We start from the raw sequence: 11675 nt of genomic DNA, 5'->3' as shown, positions 1-11675 counted from the left end.
GGACCATCCCAGGCTAACTTTTGTTAGCTCGGGATCGAGAAATCTACAACACGACTTCACGACACTTGAAATCCAGCATCATCTTGACTCTCAAATCCACCACCATGTCGATATCCTGCCAGTCTGCAGCTCGAAGCTGCGTGCGCTCTCTACGCTCCTCATCTACTCTCCGAATTTCCGCCGCCTCCCTTGCACAACGGCGGAATCCTTCGTCAGCGAAACGATGGGCTTCAACGGAAGCGCCTACAAACCCAAAGGTGTCGGGAATAGTGGATCAGATCAGTCAATTGACTCTGTTGGAGACTGCTGACTTAGTTGCGAGCTTAAAGGTATGTCGGTCCATTGCGAAGGTTTTCCGGGGGACGTATGAAGGGAAGGGGGATGCTGATCGGTTTTTTTCCAGTCACGACTCAACATTCCCGACATGCCGGTGGGAGGATTCGCTGCCGCACCCGCTGCCCCGGCTGCCGCACCCGTTGAGGAAGAAGAGGCTGCACCTGTACAGCAAGAGAAGACTCTTTTCAACTTGAAGTTGGAGTCTTTCGATGCCGCAGCGAAACCCAAGATCATCAAGGAGATCAAGAGCATGCTGGGCCTGAGTCTGGTGGACAGCAAGAAGTTCGTTGAGAGCGCCCCGAAGATGATGAAGGAGGGAGTGCCAAAGGAGGAGGCGGAGAAGATCATTGCTGCGTTGAAGGAGCTGGGTGGTGTGGTTACTATGGAATAGATTGTTGGTAATGTACGAGTGCGTGGACCGGGAAGCATATGGCGTGTATCAATACTAAAGATGTGTACAAAATTAACCTATCATTCCGCCCCCTATGCGTTAGTATATCTGATCAAGTGAAGTCATTCCTGTTCCTGCTAGGTCTTTGGTTGCAGTCAAAATTCCAAAGGGACTATGAATGCTGAAAGCAATCACATAATAACACACGTAGCATCCATCCTCTTTTTTGTGGTCCCTTACCGAAAGCTAACCACTTCTTTGAACCGTACGTACCGTCTCAGATACTCATATACGTAGCATGCCTCTGCTTTGGGGTCACGTAGCATCTCTTGTCTGTCTCCTCAACCTTTAGTGCATTGCTGCTCCATAGAATGAACTGACTGGCCTGATATAACATAAATCTTTTTGATACTCAATACAGACAGAGGAAATTCAACGCCACTGGCATAAATGCAGTTTTCACCCGCGCCGTCCTAGATTTATTCCCATCCAAACTCCGCCCTGATGCATGTGTCGAAACCCATCTCTCCGATTTTATTCCTTATGCTTCGCAGCATACTCCTCCCTCCACTCTTGTGCACACTCCTTCCTCTCCTGTGCCTCTTCCTCATACAGTGTAAAATCATCCTCGCCCAGATCGCTCGTCTCCTCCCACAACTTCTCAAACTCGGCATCATCACCACCCGTCCCGTGCTGCACTGCCCAAATATTTTCCCTTAATCTCTTATGACGTTCCCTATCTTCCTCAATCCTTTGTTCAATCTGCTTCTTATCCAACCTCTGGAATCCATTCGTCTTCCTGTCCCCCTTCCCATCCTTCGTTCCTCCCATCTCGACATCCTGCTGCAGCGGCGAACTTAACCCAATGGCATCAGGCAAAGTATCACGCTCCTTGAGACATTCCTCAATCTCGGCCACCGTCTGCGCAAGCAAGAAGGTTTTCTGCTGGAGGCCTTGGAGAACCTTGCGAACGACCTTGACATTAGCAGCACCGGAACCGTCTTCAGGCGCAACAGCATCAACAACTCGGAGGATATCTCGCTGCATCATGCGCACGTAGTCTTGGTGGTTTTCGCGGGCCGCCATATCGCAGAGATGCTCGATAAAGTACATGATATTTGCTCTGTTGTTCATCGAATTCTGTATCCGCATGGTGAAATCAGCCACTGCGCTCCCACAAAAGTGAACTACTAAAATATATTGGGCGAAAAGAAACATACGCGTTCCAACTGCTCCAGGATGCAGTTGTGCAAATCCTCGTCCATATCCCGATACTTGAGCGCATACTGGGCAGCCTTGTTTGCGGAAGTGACACTTGCGTTCAGATGCTGCAGATGCTGCGTGAAGCGAATGCGCACCTCGAAGGGATCCATGGTCCTATGGCGCTTGGCAACCTGTCTGTAGCTGCGGTTGGAGATCGATATACTGGAGTTCTGGGCTACCGGGGCCTCATTGTTTGTAGAGAGTTCGAAGGGATTGCTAGGGAAGGCCTTCTTCGAAGCCGAGTCGCGAGGCTCGTTGGTGATGCCCATTCTGACTGGGGGAGCCTGGTTTGGCCTAACGATTTTTGGATGTGGGGTGGGCGGTGAAAGAAGTTTGATTTGGGGCCCTCCGACTTCGCCAAATACATACCTTAGCCTTGTAGACGGGATTTCAACTTTCAAGAGTGGAACAGACAAGCAGAATCAATTGGAAGAGTTGGGAAAAAAGTTCAAGTGAATTTCAAGATGTCTTCAATAGGGACATCCAGTAAAGAAAAGTCAGACTTGACGTTAACGGTGCTAGGATGCGGTACGTCGTTATATTCGCATTTACAATTGCCTACCAAAGGGCAATGCCATGGTTTCGCAGCTTCATATATCATTTCCTGATTCTTTTGTCTTCCAGGAACAATGGGAATAGCAATCCTCTCCGGGATTCTCACTTCGCTACATGGACCCCAATCTGCAACCTCCACCCCCGCCGAAGACCTTCCCAGCCGCCTCCCTTCCAAGTTCATAGCCTGCGTACGGGGTCCCGAATCCGCGAAGAGGATAAAGACAGCTCTACACTCGCACCTTAACGTCGTGAGCATAGTACAGAATGACAACGTGCGAGCGTGCAGAGAAGCGGATATCGTATTACTTGGCTGCAAGCCATACATGGTGAAAGACATCCTAGCAGCGGAGGGCATGAGAGAGGCGCTGGAAGGGAAACTGCTCATCTCCATATGTGCTGGTTTAAGCGTACCGCAGATCGAAGACATGCTGTATGGATCTTCATCTACCTCTCCTGGGAGGTGTAGGGTTGTGAGAGCGATGCCCAGTACTGCGTCGGGAATTAGAGAGAGCATGACTGTGATCGCGAATTCGGTGCCTCCACTCTCTCCGCAGGCGTCGAGCCTCATCACGTGGATCTTTAAGCAAATTGGTGATGTCGTTTATCTTCCTGCTAACATGATGGATGTCTCGACCGCGCTATGTGGTAGTGGACCTGCTTTCTTTGCCCTGATGCTGGAAGCTGCCATCGATGGTGCGGTTGCTATGGGTCTTCCGAGAGCAGAGGCACAGAGAATGGCGGCGCAGACGATGAAGGGCGCTGCGGGGTTAGTCTTGGCCGGTGAACATCCAGCGATCTTGAAGGATAAGGTCAGCACTCCTGGTGGGTGTACGATAGGAGGATTGTTGGTGTTGGAGGAAGGGAGCGTCAGGGGCACGGTTGCGAAAGCAGTTCGAGAGGCAACTTGTGTTGCCAGTCAACTCGGGAAGGGTGTCCAGGGAGTTAATGGAACTAGATTTTAGACAATAAGCCTTGGGACGTCACGAATCATTGCAGAGGCTGTAAACTCGTCTGGTATTCATCAAAATCATTTCCATGTCGCTTGACTCCATCCCTCGACCATCCAAGCATATGCAGTAACGCCTAACCCATTGATACATTCCCGGTGTATGTCTGCACACCCCTCTATGCAAATTTAGCCTTTTTAGAAGATGGCTCTCCATCATCCGCGTCTCCATCTGGGGGAGGTCTCTTTCCAGTTGATGACGCAGCCTCCGTCTTGCTATCCTGCCGCTGATGCAAAGCTCTCAAAAGTCTAGCATAATCAGCTTCTACACTGCCAAGCGCCTCGTCGAGCTTCTCAATTCTCTCCACACGATCCAGTTGTATGAGCGTATCCTTGTTATGTCTGTACAGCCGCGACTTGGTCCACAGTTTCCAGAGGCGGTATTCATGTTGCTTTGTTTTGAGGTCTGGTACCGTGCTAGTTGGACGCTCTACAAGCAGTGACTGCCGAATATTACTTGGGATTCGAGACAGAAGCTGCAGCTCAACTAGCCTCGCGAACTGTCTTGGGGCGATTTTCATGCTTGTTCGGATCTTCTCGAGCTTTTCGGAATCGATTATGTCGTTTGGGACAGGACCTTTGGCTCGCGGTGCTGCCTCAGTGTTGATTCGAAGAGCAGAGAATTCTGGAACTGTCCGTAGACGAGCTAAATCATTGAGGTCTCTCAAATCATCAAAGGCTTCGTTCGGATCCTCAACTGTAATCTCGAGTGTTTTGGGGTCCCCAAGATAGCAGTCAAAGATAGAGTTATACAAACGGGAACCATTTCCGCCTCCTTGGAATGGTGGTAGTATAACGAATTGAGATATCCTTGAACGGCATGTGAAATCAGAGAATTGAAGCTCGGGGAGGGGCAGTTGGAAATCCAGATCTGCTTCACGGGAAATGCGTTGTTTCTTCGCCGGAGGGGAGGAAGGTGGTGTGATAGGTTGGTAATAGAAGTAGCGGAAGACGGTCGAGTAACCCATAAAAACGTATGGAGATGTTTTTGGATCAACATCAACTGTCTTCTTCTGGTAAAGAAAGAAGACTGTCCAGCGTTCGAGTGTCGTGTCCGCATCTCTGAGTTCAATATAATTACCACCCTCAATATAAAATAGCACAAGGATTTGGATGCGCTTCACCAGTTGTTGAACGGCCATATCAGCAAGATTACCCTTCCAGATTTCGTATGTTTGACCACCAGCTTCCATAGTCTGCCACAACTCTCCCGGAGGCTGGAAGTTTTCATAGCTAGAGTCTGCTATGGTCGATTCGAACACGTTGGACTTCTCGAAGGCAGCTACAACTTGGTCAGCCGGTACTCAATTTACAAGTGCTCAGAAAAAGCTCACTCTTCGGCAAGAATTCTTCCATTATAGCCTTTAAATCAGTCGGCTCCGTCTCCCCAATGGTCTTGAACTTTTTGCCGTATGTAATCTGCAAACCCGGGCGCATGTCGCAGGCATTGTACCTGAGGTTGATCTTCAAGCCTTGGTAACCAAAGATGCTTTCCTCCTCTCCAAAGATTTGATATGTCATCTTTGGATTGAAGCTGTAAAGCGTCTTGATTCCTTGACCACTAGAGTTGACCAGAGAGATATTGATGGCTTTGTTCGAGTCCGTAGACCCTATGATTCCATAGTCAGTATCAGAAATGCCATCAGAGCTATTGGGGGCGCTCTTAGCTCGTCCTGCCCGTCTTCGGCGCAACGAAATCGGGACGAATGTTCCCTTTGCGCCAGAAGGGACAAAAGAGGGGGGAGACGTGAAGGTAGAAACTGATACGTACAGTCAGCATTGGTATCCGCCATTTTGTCGGTTATTGGACTGTATAGGTCATTAAAAGCACAGTCGAATAATCGATCTGATCTTTGATGTTGCGCGCTGTATCTAAGGGTTGTGGAACTGGAAGGCGCGTGAGGGTTAGATTGAAGTTCTTGGGACGCGTTGAAGTGACAGGGGTGGACGCGCGCTAATTCCTCAGCCTTGCTTGCGATTTCGAATCTGTCATTAACGAACGACAAGAACCGGCCAATAGGCATAATCCAAGAGGCGATTTATTTGATACGGCATACGAGACAACTTGGATACTTCACCTGTTGTCAGTGACGCCAGACCACATATGCGAACAAGTACGCGATGAATCGATAACGCTGTTGGTGAATCAGGCTTGGATTCTACCTTGTTGTTGTTAGGGAACACAGGGTAAAGATGCTTGACGGGTTGTTCATGTTGCTCGCGCTGAGCCTGGTAATGGCATTGAGGTGAACATAACAATAATAGACATTCAATGCTCTCTGCTAACTTCAATTGCAGCTGTTTCCTGGCCGGGGCCCTACCTTTATCCATGACTCTCTCGTCCTCACAATTGCGACTAATCTCTACTATTGGTATGGGAGTCTTGGTCGGCACCTCCTTAATAGTTATCATTCCAGAAGGGATTGAAACTGTGTACAGTGCAGGATTGGGGGGGCACTCAGATCTGCGACGTGGTCTACACATACGAGAAAATGGAAGTTTGATGCGCTGGGCGCCGACGCCTGCGGTTGCCCACAGGGCGGAAGATCAACTTGATCGATCGCTAGGAGCTGGAGATACGGTCATACCTGCAGTGATCGAAATTAAGAACGAAGCAACGCCAACCTCACCGACCGTGACCAGAGAAAACCCCCATGGGAAAACAGAAGAGACATCACCTAACCACCAAGACAAAGAGGAACATCACGAAAACGACCCGCCGACGTTCTATATAGGGCTGTCTCTTATATTGGGATTTGTCCTCATGTTTCTCGTCGACAAGCTGCCAAGGCATGCATCCGATAATCTACAATCAACTCCAACGCCTAGACATATATCCCTTGATAACCTATCACGAGGTCTTCACTCATCGTCGACTCTTTCCCTAGAAGACGGAGAATCGGAAAGTTTTCTTCAGGCAATTGCTCCTACTCCCAAACAAAGTCGCAGTTTGGCTACTACAACTGGCCTCGTGATCCATGCAGCGGCAGATGGAGTTGCTATGGGGGCTTCGGCGTCATCAGCGAGGACCAGCCTTGGATTTATCGTTTTCATTGCGATTCTCGTACATAAGGCACCTGCTGCCTTCGGCCTCACATCTGTCCTGTTGAAGCAGGGACTTTCAAAACGTGCCGCACGTGGCCATCTGATCATCTTCAGCTTGGCATCGCCAGTTGGCGCACTTAGTACTTGGTTGCTGGTTAACCTCCTAGGAGGTGGACAGCTTACTGGAGAAAAGGGTCAATGGTGGACTGGAATGTTGTTATTGTTTTCTGCAGGCACATTTCTGTTGGTTCTCTTTTGCTCCCACTCTTGAATCATGCTGATGACAGACAGATACGTTGCAATGCATGCCATGCAAGAAGATTCGGCGCACGAGTCGTCGAGCGCTAACGGATATGGTGAAAGCAACGGGCTGCAGAGGAAGCAGGCCAAACCCCAAATGAAGGATACGCTTGCTGCTGTGGGTGGGATGTTGATTCCCCTTCTTACACAACTTGGCCACCACCATTGATTCTGGGCCGAGGTGTGGTCTTTGCTATGGGCGTTCAAAGATGGGCGTGGCAATTGTATGGAATACAGTAGAAAGAAGGATGGCAGGTAGGGATTCGGATATAAATGAAACTTTGGTGCCAATGACAAATCAAAAAAATCGAATAATCAGATAATCAAATTTGCTGGTGTGTGTACATACTCCGTACCTAGATAGTCTCCGTCTTCCACTTTGTGACAAGACCACAGAACCGAGGCAGGCCCGGATAGCATTACTATACAGTACGGCAGCACTTAAATCTGAAGACAAAAGCCGGAGGCCGAAATGAGTTGGGCAAGGCCCCCCGGATCTGGTTGTCGACACTCCAAGATTCTTTGACCAGTATGGGGGGATAGCTCAGCTTTGTTATAACTTATAGGTATCTACATACCTTGGGTACATAGGTAGGATACTAATAGTACAGTAAATCCAGCAATGGAGGATCGATGATCAACCTGTTGGTGAGAGGCAGTGCACACATCTCTGTCTCAGACTCAGACGTTAGCCCCCGGTACAATGTAAGGTATTTCCCGCGGCGACTGCAGGGCCCACAGCTCCCGGCAGCGTCGCACGTCATGTACCGAAAGTCGAAGGTCGAGAGTTGAGAGTTGACAGTCGAGACTCGGGTGGTGAAAGCTGATTGTTGTCCTGGCGGGAGAAAGCGCAAGCCTCGAAGAAAGTAGTAGTTTCGTAGGATAATAATAGATACGGTGCTTATGCCTTAGTTGCGGGAAACCCGCTCTCCTCTCCAGTCAGTGCAGGGTCCGAGAAGCAAACCCCGGAGCAGACAATTCTACAGTACGTATAAGACGTTGAAGCAAGGCAAAGTACAGTGTAACTAAGATGCCTTAACCTGCAAAAATGAGGTAATCCCCAAATCCTCCTTTACCCGTAAGTATCTACCGCTACAGTACAAGAGCGCTATAGCCAAAGGAGAATCTGAATCATCCCGCACTTGTACGGCCCCGCGATCTCGTCCTCCATCCAGCCCAAGACAAGACCCCGTAAACAGAGTGTAGATCGTAGACGAGAAGACTACAGGCCGACTGGCACAGGAACCCGGTGCTGCTACTACACGTTGCCGGCGGCCCTGCATGTCATCTGTCTCGACTCGCGACTCTCCGCCCTGTGCTCGCCGCCTCTAGTTCCTCCAATTCGCAGCTCGCAGGGCCCGTAACGCCCAAACCTTGCCGAAAACATTCCAGCGTGGTGAGCGAGGGACCCCCCCTGCCAGAGAACAGTGTAGTAATGTACCCACCGCTTGCTGACATCCGGCTGTGTGGTGTAGGCTCGTCTGTCGTCTTGTCGTCTGTCGAACCTCCTCGAGAGATCTTCAGCCCGCTCACCACCCGCCTCTCTCCCTCTTCCAACTTCCAACTCCCACCCCTCGACCCCACAGTCCGGTCGCTCGCTCCAGCGTTCCCGTGTTCAATCAAGAACGATCCTCGATGACATCTCCCGCTGGTGATTTCTTCATTGCACCATAATCCACTATCCTGTTGACGTCGCCTGTCCCCGTCCCCTTCAACTCGCATGCGTCCTCTGCCTGACCGTCCCTTCGCCTGCCCACCTGCTACCTCTCCCTTCTCCCCTCTCCGAACCTGACGATCTCCGGCAGTCTCAGGGGAAGATTTCGCCCCCTGCGATTATCTCTGCAGATTGTGCATATCGATGACCAGCTCTCTGGTAACGCGTACCGTCCCCCGATATCCCTCGGTCCCAGATTCCATAATCAGCGAATCCGCCACCGATCCAGGCCGAACTCTATTCCGTTGGCCGTGCTTGCTCTGCGACAGTGCTCGTAGTATAGCTACAATCTACGTTTAGAGATATTCCCGGAACAAGGAGAGCCATGGGCGCTTATAAACCTTTAAGTCTGACAGAAAGAAGAGCATCGATGGTGTTGAGTAGCGAAGATGGTGAATTATCTCCCACGCGAGCAACCCTTACCCTCAATACTACGAACCATGTACAAATGCCCCAAAGAGTTGAGAAAATCGTCCAGTCAAGACCTAGAGGTCCCCCGACTCCAAATATGAACACACCGGCCGACCCAGATTCTCCCACTCACTCGAGTCACGACCCTCCCCCACCCCCGACACCCGCTGCGAGTCCCGGCCCTGATCATACACAACCAGACTGGAGCGATGCTGGAGATCAGGAGGATTTTTTTCTCTCCCAGATCCGACAGTATTTCAAGAATAGAACGCACTCCGAACGTACGAGGATATTGGGTGATCTATTGAACCTATGCACCAGCCAACAGCTGAGCTTTGTGCGTCAATATGTTGACCCATTACTAAAAAAAGACCCTTTTACCAGTCTACCAAATGAGATCTGCTTGCGGGTACGTAGTGTTCTCGATCTGCATGGCTAGAAGAAAAACTAACTTCTTCCATCCAGATTCTCTCCTGCATCGATGACCCCAAAGTCCTCGCCCGAGCATCTCAAGTATCGCAGAGATGGAGGGAGTTGCTGGCAGATGATGTGACATGGATGAAATTATGTGCAAAGCACGATTATGGCCGACGACTGTCAGAGAACCAGATCTCCAGTCCTGCGTTCAGCAATGTTCGACCACCTGCAAATCCACTACAGGGCGGATACTACGAATCAGGCGGTGAAAATCAAGGTTCCACACATAGTTTCCCTGCCGGTACCTCTGCGCCCTACGCCCAGGGAAATTCGAGAAGCTTTGATAGCTCGATGAGTTCTAGCACCTTGAGAAGGCCGAAGATCAGATCGTACAAATCGCATTTCAAGCAAAGATATCTAGTGGAAACTGCGTGGAGAACTGGTGGGCAGAACATTGCGAGACACATCACACAGGATCAAGGGGTCGTGACGAGTCTGCATCTGACGCCGAAGTATATTGTGGTGGCTTTGGACAATGCCAAAATCCACGTCTTCAGTACCGATGGCAACCAGCAGAAGACATTGCAAGGTCATGTTATGGGAGTCTGGGCGATGGTTCCTTGGGATGATACCCTGGTTAGTGGTGGCTGTGATCGGGACGTTCGAGTGTGGGACATGTCTACTGGGTACGTAACTTGGCAACCTTTGGTACATTGACACTAATTCATGATGCAGTGAGAGTATACATACCCTTCGTGGGCATACCTCGACCGTCAGATGCTTGAAGATGTCCGACGCAAATACTGCCATCTCTGGATCGAGAGATACAACTCTGAGGATTTGGGATATCAAGACCGGACTTTGCAAGAATGTGCTCGTTGGCCATCAAGCTAGCGTAAGATGTCTGGAAATTAAAGGAGACATCGTGGTATCTGGCAGTTACGATACCACGGCAAGGGTATGGAGTATCTCTGAGGGCAGATGTTTACGCACGCTTTCCGGCCATTTCTCCCAGATCTATGCTATTGCTTTTGACGGAACGAGAATAGCAACGGGTAGTCTTGATACTAGTGTCAGAATTTGGGATCCGAACAATGGGTAGGTTATTCGACAGAAAACTATGACTTTATGCTAACTACGCATGTAGGTCTTGCCAGGCTATTCTGCAGGGGCATACATCGCTTGTTGGTCAGCTCCAGATGCGTGGCAATACCCTCGTGACTGGTGGCTCTGACGGATCAGTACGGGTTTGGTCTCTGGAGAAAATGGCTCCCATCCATCGATTGGCTGCACATGACAATAGCGTGACGAGTCTGCAATTTGACGACACTCGCGTTGTTAGCGGAGGCAGTGATGGTAGGGTCAAGGTGTGGGATCTCAAAACCGGCCAACTGGTTCGTGAACTCTCACAACCAGCGGATGCAGTTTGGCGGGTGGCTTTTGAGGAAGAGAAGTGCGTTGTCATGGCCAGCAGGTCTAATCGCACCATCATGGAGGTACGTGTTTCTTGCAAACGAAGGAGATATCAGGCTAATTATTGCAGGTATGGTCATTCTCTCCACCGGATGATGCTCTATACGAAAGACAACCTACCCCCGCGCAACGCTTGCTAAATACGCCGCCGAGACCACTCAGTGCGGTCGAGTACCGATCAAGTGGAACGCAAGATCAACAAATGTCAGGACTTTCAGCACCCGACGCTGCCTATGCGCAGTCTGATATTGATATGGCGGATGCCGGGCCTTCCACCGCACCCCCACAAGCCACTGGACCGACCTTCTTCCATGATGACGATTGATTATCTATACCGGTCATTGTTGAATGTGATGCATTTTTGGGATTGTTGATGGTATTAATGGTACCATGGTATTCCCTAATGGCGGATTATTTCCCCCTCACCCCCAAACATATCGAAGGCTACTCAAAACACCTCATCAACTTACAAATGCCACCTTTCCAGGATGAAAGGTCATTTTGTTCCTCCCGTCCCCATCCACTGCACATACTCCCCATCAGAATTATAATAGTTGATAAGCATTCTCGGCGTTCTTGAAGTTTACGTCAGATATCATGAAATTGAGGGCATAGACGATATGCAGAACGTGGGAAGCGTGGGATGGATTGATTGATATGGCGTGATTGGCACAATGCATCAGGATCCTGGAGTCTGGGAGGTGTCATTGTGTAGAGTAGGACATTGGAAAGCCTTGCATCAGCATTTGTTTCTAACAGAAAGA

General features: G+C 49.9%; 6 protein-coding genes across 6 annotated transcripts; 4 read left to right on the top strand and 2 right to left on the bottom strand.

The window, feature by feature from the left end:
- Positions 1 to 59: 59 nt before the first annotated feature.
- On the top strand, positions 60 to 776 carry M430DRAFT_68869 (hypothetical protein). Its single transcript, XM_024869383.1, has 2 exons — positions 60 to 329; positions 404 to 776. The coding sequence occupies exons 1-2, from the start codon at positions 105 to 107 to the stop codon at positions 725 to 727; spliced, it is 549 nt and encodes a 182-aa protein (XP_024718664.1). The 5' UTR covers positions 60 to 104; the 3' UTR covers positions 728 to 776.
- Positions 777 to 1261: 485 nt separating this feature from the next.
- On the bottom strand, positions 1262 to 2100 carry M430DRAFT_107002 (hypothetical protein; the record flags this gene model as incomplete). The annotated part of the gene is made up of 2 exons (XM_024861122.1): positions 1262 to 1867; positions 1948 to 2100. The coding sequence occupies 2 exons, from the start codon at positions 2098 to 2100 to the stop codon at positions 1262 to 1264; spliced, it is 759 nt and encodes a 252-aa protein (XP_024718663.1).
- Positions 2101 to 3016: 916 nt separating this feature from the next.
- On the top strand, positions 3017 to 3587 carry M430DRAFT_36732 (hypothetical protein). The gene has a single exon (XM_024866985.1). It carries the CDS (start codon positions 3025 to 3027, stop codon positions 3505 to 3507), a length of 483 nt encoding a protein of 160 aa, XP_024718662.1. The 5' UTR covers positions 3017 to 3024; the 3' UTR covers positions 3508 to 3587.
- Positions 3588 to 3670: 83 nt separating this feature from the next.
- Positions 3671 to 5344, bottom strand: M430DRAFT_21732 (hypothetical protein; the record flags this gene model as incomplete). Its single annotated transcript, XM_024864563.1, has 3 exons — positions 3671 to 4833; positions 4886 to 5161; positions 5323 to 5344. The coding sequence occupies 3 exons, from the start codon at positions 5342 to 5344 to the stop codon at positions 3671 to 3673; spliced, it is 1461 nt and encodes a 486-aa protein (XP_024718661.1).
- Positions 5345 to 5880: 536 nt separating this feature from the next.
- On the top strand, positions 5881 to 7065 carry M430DRAFT_106732 (hypothetical protein; the record flags this gene model as incomplete). The annotated part of the gene is made up of 2 exons (XM_024861099.1): positions 5881 to 6839; positions 6888 to 7065. 2 exons carry the CDS (start codon positions 5881 to 5883, stop codon positions 7063 to 7065), a joined length of 1137 nt encoding a protein of 378 aa, XP_024718660.1.
- Positions 7066 to 8980: 1915 nt separating this feature from the next.
- M430DRAFT_107047 (hypothetical protein) lies at positions 8981 to 11236 on the top strand (the record flags this gene model as incomplete). Its single annotated transcript, XM_024861128.1, has 5 exons — positions 8981 to 9430; positions 9487 to 10124; positions 10174 to 10536; positions 10586 to 10934; positions 10982 to 11236. The coding sequence occupies 5 exons, from the start codon at positions 8981 to 8983 to the stop codon at positions 11234 to 11236; spliced, it is 2055 nt and encodes a 684-aa protein (XP_024718659.1).
- Positions 11237 to 11675: the final 439 nt, after the last annotated feature.

This window comes from Amorphotheca resinae (assembly GCF_003019875.1).
Source record: "Amorphotheca resinae ATCC 22711 unplaced genomic scaffold M430scaffold_10, whole genome shotgun sequence".
NCBI lineage: Eukaryota > Fungi > Ascomycota > Leotiomycetes > Helotiales > Amorphothecaceae > Amorphotheca > Amorphotheca resinae.
Note: the sequence above shows the minus strand (reverse complement) of the source record. Positions and strands in the feature narration are given on the sequence as shown.

Excerpts from the sequence above, each read along its gene's own strand:
- M430DRAFT_68869 (XM_024869383.1), top strand. The coding sequence starts at position 105 with ATGTCGATATCCTGCCAGTCTGCAGCTCGAAGCTGCGTGCGCTCTCTA. Across the intron at positions 330-403 it reads ACTTAGTTGCGAGCTTAAAG|TCACGACTCAACATTCCCGA; the intron begins GTATGTCGGTCC and ends GTTTTTTTCCAG.
- M430DRAFT_36732 (XM_024866985.1), top strand. The coding sequence starts at position 3,025 with ATGCCCAGTACTGCGTCGGGAATTAGAGAGAGCATGACTGTGATCGCG.